General features: G+C 35.3%; 1 protein-coding gene across 1 annotated transcript in view; it reads right to left on the bottom strand.

The window, feature by feature from the left end:
• AKR1C1 (aldo-keto reductase family 1, member C1) overlaps positions 1 to 14,444 on the bottom strand; it is a 130,290-nt gene that overhangs the window by 44,132 nt on the left and 71,714 nt on the right. The window contains exons 4-5 of the mRNA XM_006903071.1: positions 5,586 to 5,695; positions 4,261 to 4,426 (exon numbers count right to left, since the gene is read on the bottom strand). Coding sequence (XP_006903133.1) covers positions 4,261 to 4,426; positions 5,586 to 5,695 — 276 coding nt within the window. The remainder of the gene's footprint in view (positions 1 to 4,260; positions 4,427 to 5,585; positions 5,696 to 14,444) is intronic.

The raw sequence follows: 14,444 nt of genomic DNA, 5'->3' as shown, positions 1-14,444 counted from the left end.
TTCAAGACAGATCTAGCAATGACTTTTTTAACTATGAAAGCAACTCCATTTTTCCTCACTTAGGTATCACAAAAGCAGAAGTGGCATTCTTAATTTCTGACACAAGAGGTTTCAAAGAAAAAAACTAGCATAAAGAACAATGAAAGGCATTATTTCATGATTAAAGAGTCAACACATAAAGAGGAAATAATTATATAAACACGTACTCAATGAAAGAACACAAAAATACATAAATGTTAACAGAATTGAAAGGTGAAAAATGTCATTCCACAGTAATAGCTGGAGACTTAATAAACTTTCTGAAATGAAAGACAAAGAAAATATACCAAAAGTAGTTCATGAAAATGAAGAGTTAGCAACAAAAGAGGTCCCAAAAGATTAATTTTGAATTCTCAGCAGAAACTATGCTGGCAAGAAGGCAATGGATGATGTCTAGAATAATGACAAAACCAGCAAAATTATCCCTCAAATGTTGTTAGGTGAAACTGGGTCAATTATGATCAGTCCATTGGTGCTGTCTCTGTGTCAATCCACTCCTCTTCCCTGATCTTCCAATTTCCAATCATGAAACCCTTTACTAAAGACTATCTATCCCCTCCTGGGAACATGGCCAAACTACCGGAGATAAAAAGCTCACCATCTTTGCCTCTAGAGTGAGACCATGGCTATCCTTCTTCCAAGATAGATTTTGTTTGTTCTTCTGGAAGTCCATGGTATATTCAAAACCTTTGCCAACATCACAATCCAAAACAATCAGTTCCAATTTGCCTTCCTTATTCTTTATCCAACTTTCACATACATAAAAAATCATTGAAAATACTATGGCTTGGGTCAGGTATTCCTTGGTCTTTATATTGTCATACATGCTCTTAAGCACTTTAAAGAGAATATATATATATATATATATATATATATATCTGCCAGTGCAATAGTTCTTTTGATTTTTGGCTATTGTACTACAGGTATTGACTGTAGATCTAAGTAAAAGGAAATAATTGACAACTTGGATATTTTCTATATTTATCATGAAATGGTCCAGTTGAAGAACTTAATTTTCTTTTTCACTGATATGTTGTTATTGACTGCCTTTGAGTCGAGCACGACTCATAGCGACCCTATGAACAAAAGGCGTGGAGCCCCTTTACAACCATTGACATTTATCAAAGTTCATAGGGTTTCCAGAAGCATGTTATTTAGGAAATGGATAAACCACATATTAAGAGAAGGCTAAAGCTTTTGACCTTCTTAAGTGAATGCTTCAAGTCTTCTCCACTTTGTGCAAGTAAGGTCGTACCATCTGTATAATGTAGATTGTTGATGAGTCTTCTTCCAATTTTAATGCCTCATTTTTCTTCCTATTATAGTCCAGCTTCTTTAATTACTACTCATTGTGCCTAATGAACATTATTGTTTGATGTTTTTATGTGCCTTTGAGTCAACAACAACTCATAATGTCCCCATTAAGACATGTTTAATAGGTAAGGTATAAGAATACAAACTTGACACCTTTTCTGATTTTAAATAATGCAGTATCCCCTTGTTCGGTTTCAACAACTGCTTCTTGGTCTATGTATATTTTCCACATTAGATGTTCTAGAATTTCTATTCTTCACAATGTTATCCTTAATGATCCTTACTATCCTTAACTATCCTTTACTATTCTTATCCTTTACTAGGTGGGATCTCAACAGTTGAATATCTCTAAGATCTATAAAAATTCTAGTACTCTTCAAGGAAAAGACAATCCAATTTTAAAATGGACAGAAAACATGCAAAGACACTTTGCCAAATTAAATATTCAGATGGTCATGAAACACTTGAAGGAATTCTTAAGATAATTTGCAAATCAAAATAAAAATGAGATATTGTCTCATTTCAGGTAGAATAGCAAGGTTCAAGAAGACTAAATATAACAAATGCTGGCAAAGGTTGAGGGAATAGAATAAATTATCTTGCACTATTGGTGGAACTTTAAAACTGTGCAACCACTCTGGAAAACAGTTTGACGCTTTCTCAAGAAGTTGAAAATAGAAATGCCATTTGATACATCAATCCCAGTACTATCTATGTTGTTTGTTGTTTAATGCTGTCGAGTCGTAGACGACTCATAGCGACCCTATGAACGAACAGCCTGAGCACTGTTCGTACATAGAGTTTCCAGAGGCAAGCCATTTCGGAAATACTATCTATAGTCTAAAGAAATAATAACTGCAACAAGAATGGACATCTACATATTTATCTTCATTGCAGAATTATTTACAATGACAAAAGATAGAAACAACCAGCGTTAATTAACAGATGAAAGGATGATCAAACAATATATGATACATACATGCATTGTAATATTATGGAATATCAGTGAAAAACAAAGAATTTCTTAAATACTATATAACATTGATGAATCTGGTGTGTATTATGCTGAGAGACATTTTATGGTTCTGATGAGAATTAGGGTGGAAATGTCTACTTGCCATTGGGTGTGAGTTGATTTTATTCAGCCTCCTATTTAAAAATTTTTTTGGGTCCTCACGCTTGCAGCCCTCGGGACTGGTTTTAATTGTTTTTGGTTAAATATTCTTTTGAGTGGTATAGGACTGGTTTGTCCATTTGCTGTACAGAGGTAACTTGTGGTTGCTGTGATGTTAAACACTGTGACACTGATGTGTCAAATGTGATAATGGCTAACCATGGTGGACAGAGTTTGATGGAGCTCCCCAATTAAAACAAGCTTGGAAGTAGGAGTGACATCCACTTCCAAAATAGCTTGCCTCTGGAAATTCTATGAACTTAAAGAAATGATGAAAGTTATGCAAGTGTTTAGGTCTTTCGTTCATAGGGTCACTTTGAGTCATCTACGATTTGATGGTACTTAACAACAATGACAACATATAACATGCATGAATTTGGTGGATATTATGCTGAGAGACGTTAATAACAAAAGTTTGAGTCCACTAATATAAAAAAACTAAAGAAAGTTTGTACACCAAAAGAAATACTATTTGATGATTACCGGGATGTAAGAGGGGGCACGTTGTTGTTGTTGTTGTTGTTGTTGTTAAGTGCCATCGAGTCGCAGGCTACTCATAGCGACCCTATGAAGGAGAGTCCTCGATGCTTGGGTGCCTTTCATCCTCTCTCCAGGTTCATAGGGTTTCTGGAGGCAAGCTATTATGGAAGTGGATGCCACTCCTCTTTCCAAAAGAGAGGAGATAGGTTAGGAAAATTCAGTAACTAAGTGACAAGCTTAGGAAGCTCTGATGTCTGCCTGGATAGGGAGTTGTGCTGCCAACCTGAAAGCAATTGATTGCAATTGACTAGGTGCTGAGGGGCAGAGAGATAGGCCACCTCCTGCACATGTTATTTGCTGTTGTTATGTATTTCGAGTTAGAACTGACTTATATCTGACATTCCATTTGTGTTTTCAGAGACAGTAAGCCACACCAGAGGATATTGTCCATCTTCCTACCATGAAGCAACTGGTAGATTCTAAGCACATGTGGCTTGGCAGTACAATTCCTTACCACCAAGTTCAGTGTAATTAACAGCCTCTGCAAACCTGCTGATGGCTTGCTATGAGCCAGTTCTGGCGCAATGGTCACGTGCAAAAACAAATTATATACTTCTTCTTTTATTTTTTTTTAAGTAATGGGAAAGGTAATATATAATATCAATATCAGATACATCAATATAATGGAAAAGTAATGCCAAAACAATATAACTGGAGATATGGAGGACATGGACAAGTATGAAGAAGATACTTACATTAAACATTACATGTATAATCCTGCACTGTCAGTCTTAACAAATTCCATAGTTACAGAGTAAATAAAATTTCAGGCTACAGTCTTAGTCTCTGATTTTTGCCTTGTCCTTTTCCATGCAGTCATGTATTTTCTCCTCTTGTTGTGCAAGGAGAAAACCTTAATAAATGCATATCTTGGCATATGGATGAGAAATTCCAGGGAAATCAACATAACCCTAAAGACTCCTGAACCCTCTAAGGAAGAATGCCTACAAAAGGTGGATGGATGGTGAGGTTAAAGGAAATAGGTAAGATCTGGATGGAACCTGAAAATACAGGGCAATGGTGGGCATAGTCCACAGTGTATGCAAATGGTTGTATGAAACACCAATGAAGGAAAGTGTGAAACAAAACAAAGAACAATCAACACTGTATACATGAATGAAACACAATGTATATGCATGCTAATAAAAAAAAAGTTAATCCTTAGCTACCTCCTCCCCATCCCTGTTCATCACCTGCATGTTCTCTTTGATCCTCTTCTCATTGTAACTCTTGGCCAGAACCACAACTCCACGCTGTATCTGGTAGCGAAGCGCAATCAGCGCTGGGGTTCGTTTGTACTTTTTGGCCAAGGCACAGAGAACTGGGTCATCCAAGAGAACAGGGGAGTTCTGGTCCACACTGGAAGGAATGAAGAAGTGATGAGTTTTCAATTTTTCAAGAGGCTTCTAAAGCTAAGGTGGTCTCTTCTAGAGCAGTGATTCTCACTGTGGTCTTTAGAGCATTATCGTCTGTATCACTGAAACCATTGTTAGAAATGCGAATTATAAGGCTTCTCTCAGAGGTATTGAATTGAGGGTTAAAGGCCTAGCATTCTCTGTTTCAGAAAAGAGTTCAAGTTGTTTTGACATTGTCTTGCGTTTGGAAGAAGGAGCAAGTAGAACTCTATGTGGTAGATTTGTTCTGTCCTGTATGGCTGCTATGTATTTCTCAGTATTATCAAGTAGGAATCTACTCATATCTAACCATAAACAGGTTTTCAGTGTAAATTCCCAGGGAGAGATTTCCCAGGGAAGGATTGTTCATTTTCCTCCCAGGAACAGCTTGTGTATTGGAACCACCTACCTTTGAGTTGGCAGTGCAACTCTTTTCCCACTACCAGTTAGAATCAAATGGACAGCAATGAGTTGAGTTTGCAATCAATAATCCTAGGGTATTATAATACCTTGGTTTTCCCACCTTAATTTTCAGTATCTGATTTTCCTTTTAATTATATACCCAGAAGAAATATGAAAGTGAGAAATGAGAGACATAATTTTTTCTAAGGTATTATTGAAAATAAATTGGGCCTCAAATAAGAAGTCTTCATTCTCATCCTTAAAAATCAAGTGTAATATTGGTACAGAATATTACAAAAGATTTTCAGACAATTGTTTCTCACTTTCCTTAAAAATTCAACTTTTTGTTGTAGAGCTGGTTCCAACTCATAAGTAAACCTCTTTTCTAAAACTGTAAATTTCAAAGGAGAAAAATGCCTCTCTTTCTTCTTCAGAACTGCTAGTGGATGTAAACCACCAGAGAAGCACAGGTTTTGTGTTAGCAGTGAAACCTGCTCTGGACTCTGACAACAGAGACCTCTATAATCTCAGAAGTTATGCATTGTTTTCTTGCTTTTTAGAAAATAAGTAAAGCTTATGGAGGAGATTACTTGAAAGATGTTAATATATTTGAAAGTCAAAATCATGTCTTAAGCTTATGTCTTGTGTCTCAGTTTTTAATAAGGTGTGTATTTCCTCAACAATGATGCTTTAGGTAAATACTCTTAGATATTTGTCATTACATTCCCACGATTCGTTGAGATCCCAGGGCACTGTAGGCAACCAGCACTATATCTTTCAACTTGCAGAATTCCAGTAGTTTGCTCTGATTAAGATAAGGGTGACATTCCACCTATAGAAGGCAAGAACAGAAATGTGTCAGATTCCATGAAATCACAATTGTTAATTATAAGGGAAAGAAAAATATTCAAAGAAGCCAAACAAGAATTTAAAAAGATATATTTCATCCAAAGTCTCCGAAAATTTTCATTGAAATTAATAATAAATTTTATATATATATTTAAACTAGAAACAGCAAAAATTAACAATTGAAAAGAAAATTTTCCTTATATATACAGGAAGCTTGTTAACAATTACAGCTTGCTCGGATACACAATCTACACTTTTTTAAAAAATCTTTATTGTATTATCTTTATGTGTACGGTCAAATCAGATCTGACCGGTACAGGAGGAGATTGCCCCCTCCTTCTCCAGCAGAGCATCTGGTGGATTTGAACCGCACAATCTACACTTTTAACACCAGCAGTCAGGAAATCAAAAGATTAATTGCATTGGGAAAATCTGCTGTCATGGACCTCTCCAGTGTGCTGAAGAGCAACAATGTCAGTCTAGACACAAAGGTGCGCCTAATCTAGGCTTCTGTGCTTCTCAATTACTTGTTATGCTTTGTAGAGATGGTCAATGACTAGGGATGACAGAAGAAAATTGATGCCTTTGAGTTGTGGGGCAGGAGAAGAGTCTTGAACATACCAAGGACTGCCAAGTAAACACATTGATATGTCTTGGAGAGGATGAAACCAAGTCTCTCCTTGGAGGCTAGGATTTTGAAACACTGCCTCACATACTTTGGGCACATGGCCAGGAGAGACCAGTTGTTGGAGGAGAACATCAAGCTCAGAAGGGTGGACAGATAGGGTGGGAGGGGAAGACCCCGAATAAGAGTATCTGGGGCAATGGGGGTTGGTGTGTCAGAATTAGTGAGATTGGCTCAGGGCAGGGAAGGTTTCAGAACTGTTGTACATAGGGTTGCTATACATCACAGGTGAGTCAATGGTACACAACAACAATAGCATACCATTTAGAGTCAACAAGACCTAGGAACAGGCCTTTGTATTTAAAGTTGTTTGATATTATATTTTGGAGGAACATTTTTCTTACGGCTACTGCATTCTTCTGAAAATATGCTGTACTGAGGTAACCTAGGGTTACTGTGATGCTGAACCTTGTGCCATTGGATGCCAAATACCATAACAATTATCTATGGTGGACAGTGTTTGGTGGAGCTCCCAGTTTAAGACAGGTTTAGAAACAGGAGTGGCATCAAATTTCTAAATTAAATGCCTTCATAAACTATGAACTTTGATAAATGTTGATAGTTATAGAGGGGCTTCAGGCCTTTTGTTCATAGGGTCACTATGAGTTGTGCTGGACTCAAAGGCAACCAAAAACAACAACAACATTCAGGAAGAATTAAAAAAACAATAATCCTCTAGAAAAGAAAGAGATCTGTTTGTTTTTCAGTTCTAGGCTACTAAATGATAACAACATCAATAATTAAAGACTAGATGAGTTTTTGGATGACATCAAAGATATCATATATACAGGAAATAAAAGGTCATTGAAAAGACAGGGGAAAAAACCAAAACGCTAAAGCAGATCTATCTAGATTGCAGAGAAGCTAATGCAAATAGAAGAAAGTAGAAAGCTAAGATAGATGGGGTGTAATGGAACAAGGACAATTGTGACCACAAACCTTGAAACACCTGGGAATAGAGCCAATTTAAAGCAGTACTTGCCATAACAAGTAACTCCTGGTATCTTAGACACCTTAGCACTGAAAAATATCTGTGCATACATGATTACCAAAGCATCTCTCTTGTTAAAAAGTTGCCAGCTACACCAGTGTCTTATCCTTATTATCATACCAAACAGTGTAACTTTCTCATTCCTCTGGAGGCAAAACTAACTCATAGTTGACCATCCAATGAGTTTTTGGAACTGTGAATTACATGGGAGGAGCGCCACTGCCACATTTGAACTGGCAGATAGGCATTGCCTTTGGGTTAGCAACCCAACTCCCTATGGATTAGTCCACCTAGCTCCAACTTTTCATTGGAAAGACATGATCTGTGTTTCCTTAGGGCCTTTTTTTGTCTCTTGAGAGAAACTTTCTATTAGAATAAATGTCTTCTTTTCTATGAAAAGTTCATCTTTTACTCTGTCATTCTTGCTGATGAGAGAAAGGACCTTCTGTTTGGGTGATGGTCTTATAATAAATTAAGAAATCTTGACAGAAAATGTCTAAGTGCTTCTGAAGGGGAAAAGCAAAACACTATGAAATGTGTGAAAATCTGGAGTCAGAAAACCAAACATTCAGAACATATTTACCATCTTTTTTTATACTGAAGGAATAGGAAAACCTTGAATAGCAATCCTGAAAGAGTCTAAAGACAAAATATTGAGTGGCAAAATATCAAAAGAAGAAGAAAGAAATATAGGGTTTCAAGGTGCACCAAAGGCAATAGTGAAAAACAAAACCCCAGAAATTGATAAAATAGCAGTTGAAGTGTTTCAATAAACAGCTACAACTCTGGACATGACCATTTGTTTATGTCAGGATATTTGGAGGATGGCTACTGTTCAGATCAACTAATTGGAAGAGACGTGTGTTTCTATCAATTACAAAATAAAATCATCCAACAGAATGCAGAAATTATAGAGTATTGCCAATAATATTACAACAAAAAATTTTTGCTGAAGAATTGAAAAATTAGGTGAGCAAGTACATTGACAGAGAACTTTCAGAAATTGAAATTGGATTCAGAAGTAATGCGGTACCAAAGATTACGTCATACACGTTAGATAGATCTTGACCTAAAAGCGGAAAATACCAGAAAGAAGTTTAGCTATTTTTATTGCTTATATAAAGTCATTTTACTATGTGGATCATGATAAATTATAGATAATGCAAAAAAAAACCAAAACAGAATTTCAGAACATTTAATTGTATTCATGCAGAACTGGTACCTGGAGAGAGAAACAATTGTTAGAGCATAAAAAGGATAGGCTCTCAACATGAATTTACGTATATGAACAAAGTACTGATGAACTACTTTCAAAAGGTAATAGCTGTGGAAACCCTAGGAGAAACTCAACTATGCTTATATGATCAGAATTGACTTGACAACAACAAAGAACAGCTATGTATGTGCCCATATATGGTGATTTCTATAGATGAATACCATTATTTTTTGGTTCTACTAAGATACAAAATATGCTGCCATTTATAGACATACATGTATATATATATATAGATAGATAGATAGATAGATACACACACATATACATGAAGTTATACATATGTAATCATATACCTGTAATTACATATATAATAATACAAAATCAAATATCATAGTAATTACAATTTACTAATGCATTATTAATGAATGAGAAAGAATTTATGAAACACTGTATCACAAGAATGACTCTAGATGAAATTATGTTCAGCGGAGTAAGTCAGTCACAGAAGGTCAAATATGGTGTGAATCCACTATTAGAAATAATTAAAGAAATGATAACGCAGAGAAAGAACTTTTAGATGATTACCAGAAATGAGAGTTGAGAGAGGTGAGTAATAGATAATTAATACTTAATAAGATAGGTAAATAGAAAGAAAAAATAAAATAAAGGTTTCATTAATATGGTACATTAGAAAAGGAAAAGACAAGGAGAAGTACACAAGAAATACAACCAACAAAAGTACACACTGTTAGAGACATAATCTAGCAATAAAAAGCATTAATCCAAAGTGGATATATAGGCAAAGGGACAAGATAAACAGACATAGCATGTGAAAAGGAGTATACTCATAGCCATGTGTCTGTTTGAAGACCATATTACCAGATTGACATTGGGTATACATATATCTATATTTATAACAGAGCCAACTGGGGGAAAAATATATAAAGTCCTTGATCATAACAAAATACCGTGAGAACAAAATTTGTTTATCTTTACTCTTGGAGAACATCTGGATTACTGGAACAACTTATTTCGTAAGGACAGTTTTCCTACATCTGGCTTTGGTGAGTAACAACTGGAGTTTGAAACAATTATGAGTAGCCATCTAATAGTTATTGATAGTTCACTCTCCAGACAAAAAAGAGGGAAGAAAAGCAAAAATATTTTGACACAATTTGTACAAAGAACAAATAGAGCATTCAAACCTCAACTTCAACAGCTCGGAGGCCAGAAAAACTAGATGGTACTCTATCTACTATCACTGCAGATTACTCTCAAAGGGATTATTGAAAAAATAGTTGGATGGAGTAGGGGGAAATTATGAGCAAAACTCAAAACCATAAAATAGGCCAAGCTTACTTGTCTGATAATGGCACGTGGAATTAGATTATGGTTCTCAGTCATTCATAAACCTGCAACAAAACACATCTATAGCTCAATTCTCAGCCAAACAGTAGACACGCTGATAAGGCGAATAATAACATCAGAGAGGCATTCATTTCTTGGAATAACCAACCATAGAAAGTTAAAAGAGCAGCATCTGCTGAAAGGAAAAGTCTAGAAAGAAGGAAGGGATAGAAGAAAAAAATTAATGGAAATGAAAATTACAAGGAGGAAGTGAGAAGCATGTGATTACATTGTGGGAATCATAATTAATGTTACAAGGAAAAATAAGTATGAAAGGTTAAATGGGGGAAAATCCAATTTATTTGTAAACTTTCACTAAAATAGCAATAAAAAATGGTCAGTCAGCAAAACAGATGTTTAGGCATGTCCAGCATAGTGGAACCAAAAGGCTGCCCTGGACCTGGCAGCCCCACACATCCACTGGAGCACTGAAATAAAAGGTAATCCCAGGTCTAATGGTCCCAGTAGATGCTGGTTCTGAGACTTTGAGCTACTGCTTTAATGGACTCACATAAGAATAGTTCAGTCAGTGCTGGGCCACAGCCAGGCAGAGTGAGAGACCCCATCTTCTTGTTGTCCCCTAGGCAAATGGCCATCAGATCAGAGACTGAGTGAGTACAAGCTATGGTAACTTACTATTTATTTACTCTATAAATGGCAGCTTTATTTGTTGTCCAAGTGTAGGCAAAATCTATCACTCAAAAAATTCATGGCCAATTCTGGTGCAACTCTTAAAATCTGCAACTCTATCAACAGTATCAAAAAAACAATAGAACTTGCCTCATACACATCATGAAGAACTCTACACTATGTCAAGGAAACAGCAATCAGGTTCAGATATTATGAAAACACCAAAAAGTCTTCTCTAAAAAAAGTAGACCAGATCCTGAACCCAACTTTCTAAAGGAAGGCAGAATAAATACATTGTTGTGGGATTCCAAGAATTGGTGCTGAAGAAATTTAAACGGATCTAAGAGTTGAAACCATAAATAAACAGACACTGAATAAAAAAAAATCATTATGAGAAAAAGAGGATGCAATTAACACAGTATTAGAAACAACAGAAAGCATGAAAATGCAATCCAGAAAGATATTACAGAAATTTTCAACATGTTAAGGAGACAAAAGAACAGGATAGAAGAAATGGTACAGAGAGTCACTGAGACAGAGTAAAAGACCCAAATGAGAACCTCTTAGAAGAAAAAGAAGTGTCAAGATGGAATGAAAGTGAAGAAAATTTAAAAATTATGTGAGATGACATCAAATGAAATAATATATTGTGTGACTGGAATTACAGAACAGAAGTAAGCAGGAAAGCACTGAGAAAATTGTGGATGAGATACTAGACAAAAACTTTTCAGAAAATACTTTTCATAAAATACAGGAAATATACATGAGAGAACTTCAACAAACTCCAAATAGATTAGACCTCAAAAGGAAAACATCAAGATGTATCATATTAAAATTATCCAAAAGAAAAGATAATAGAATCCTAAAAGAATTTGGAGAAAAGAGTCAACTACAATGGAGACTCAATTAGATTGAGCTCCAACTTCTCAACAGAAGCTATGCAAGCAAGAAGGCAATGGGATGGTATATATCAAAGGCTGAAAATAAACAATTGCCAGTCAAGAACCTTCTACCTGTGGAAACTGTCAATGAAGCATGAGGGAAAAGTTAGGTCATTTGCAGAAAAGAAAGAAATTAAGAGTTTGTGAAAACAAGACCTAACTCTACAAGAAAAATAATTAAGAAAGTCCTTCACATAGAGGCAGCAAAAAAAAAAAAAAAGTGGTTGGATCAAAATAATGATTAACAACAACAACAAAAATACTTCAGCAAAATGGAAAAGATAAAGCTGGCTTATCAATAATCATACTGAATGTGAAAAGCTTAAATGTATCAATCAAGAGAAAAATAGTAGCAGAATAGATTTTAAAAAAAAACCTGCAAAGCCCATCAATATGTTGCCTACAAAAGACATCTAAGAATGAGCAGAAAATAAACTAAAAATCTAAGAGTGGAAAAATATATCAACCAAATTGCATCCTTAGAAGAGTGATAAGCCACAGACTGGGAAAAAGTATTTGGGAATAACATGTCAGATAAGGGACTTATATCTAGAATTTATAAAATACTTGAGCACCACAACATAAATAAAGGTAAATAATCCAATTGAAAAATGGGCACAGGATATGAACAGACACTTCACCAAAGAAGACATTCAGATGGTAAACAAGCACATGAAGAAATGTTCAAAATCCCTAGCTCTAAGAGATCTGCAAATCATGGGGACTTCCGAGTTGTTAAACAACACAGTGGGAGATAGAATTTGGTCCAGGACTTAAGAACCATAAATGACATAGTTGAGCCTCTAAAAAAAAAAAGAAAAGTGGGAATAGCAACACTAAGGTTAAAACCAGCATAAGACACAGCAAAAGACACCTATGTAATGCTCTAAGTCACTATAGACAAGAAGATATAACCTAAGTTAATATATCCACACACCAAATGATAGATCTGAAAAGTAATTAAAATAAACTTTAATAGATATGAAGAAAGAAATTGACAATGCCACAGTAGTAGCAGGAGACTTCCACCCTCCACTCTCACGAGGAAGTAAGTCAAGTCAAAAGAAATGTAAAAAACATGCAGAATAACTTACATTTGATGTAACATTATTCATTATAGCAAGAAGATGGAGGGAATCAAGGTGCCCATCCACTTTGAAAATTGTGGTACATTCACACAATGGGACACTATGCAGAATTAAAGAACAACACATTTGTAAAAAAACCTACAGAACACAGATGGGTCTGGAGGACATTATAATGAGTGAAATAACTTAGTTACAAAAGAACAAATACTGCATAAGACTACTACTGTGAAAATAAGAAAACAACTGGGAGGTGGGGAGAGGTTGGAGAGCAGAAATTGAATAAACAGAAACAGAAAAAAGAAGAATCAAACTTGGAAGAATTGACAAAAAGACAATATGACTATTGCAATTAGCAAATAAGAACAGGAGATATATATAGATATAGATAGATAGAGAGATATAGATAGAGAGATATAGATAGATAGATAGATATAGATATATATATGGATATATTTTATATGTATATATTTGTTCAATAGGGGAGGGGAAAGGAGAGAGAGGAATGGAAAAAGGGGAGAGGAGGAACTCACTAAAGCAGCAGAGATTTATGGACACATGATGGGAGTATGAAAGGATTAGTAAGGAGCAGTAGAGATTTTATGAAAGGAGATGATAAAAAGCATTGATCAACAGCAATTAATTAAATAAAACACAATGTATGTGAATGATTGTATAAAACACAATGTATATGAAGGAAACACAATGCACACAACAAAAATAATTTAAAAAATTATATTCTCAGAAAACAAGGCAATTTATCGTGTCCTATTGGATTAGTGTGACTTGAATCACCATATGGCAGTAAATTTGGTTTCAATTTGTTGTATATAAAATGGACATTGGATTTTGTAGAGAAGCTATGAAAAATAATGTAAGAAACCTTACTGATAGGCTTAAATGTGGACTATATGTTGAAATGATATATTTAGCTTACATTAACTCTATGATTAAATGAATAATTATTTATAGAAACCCCAAAAGCAGATACTTAAGCAACCAATTTTATGATAGAAATAAAAGAGAATAAGACCAAGACCTAGCCAGTTCCTAGTTCTGGTCAATTATAGGGCTCAATGTTCCTTTGAGTTTATTTATTTTGCTTATATCATCTCAATAAACTAATAGCTCCTTTTTTTTTTTTAACATGGAGATCTTCTGTAATTTGTGTATACATGCTTTATTTTTGCCATTTCCTTCCTTCAAAGCAGCCTGAACTTCTTCTTTCATCACCATAGGCTCTTGCTCAAGGAGAAGTTCAGGCTGCTTTGAAGGAAATGGCAAAAAATAAGGCTCCAGGAATAGATGGTATATTAATTGACATATTTCAGTTAACAGATACTGCCCTGGACGTGCTCACCAAGTTGTGCCAAGAAATCTGGAGAACAACCACTTGGCCAGCTGACTGAAAGAGATCTATATTTGTTCCTGTCCCAAAGAAAGGTGACCCAACAAAGTGTGGAAACTATAGAACAATCTCACTGATTTCACATGCAAGCAAGATTTTACTGAAGATTATCCAAAAACGACTGGAATAGCACATCAACAGATAACTACCAGAAGTCCAGGCTGGGTTTATAAGGGGTCGTGGTACTAGAGATATTGTAGCTGATGTTAGATGAATCTTAGCTGAAAGCAGGGAGTACCAGAGGAAAGTCTATCTGTGTTTCATCGACTATGCAAAGACATTTGACTGTGTGGATCATAACAAACTGTGGCTGACTCTGAGAAGAATGGGAATCCCAGAACACTTGATCGTTCTAATGCGAAACCTATA

The sequence above is a fragment of the Elephantulus edwardii genome, unplaced genomic scaffold (assembly GCF_000299155.1).
Source record: "Elephantulus edwardii isolate Elephantulus edwardi_28Jun2011 unplaced genomic scaffold, EleEdw1.0 scaffold00505, whole genome shotgun sequence".
Lineage (NCBI taxonomy): Eukaryota > Metazoa > Chordata > Mammalia > Macroscelidea > Macroscelididae > Elephantulus > Elephantulus edwardii.
The sequence above is the reverse complement of the archived record's forward strand: the minus strand, read 5'-3'. Positions and strand labels throughout refer to the sequence as shown.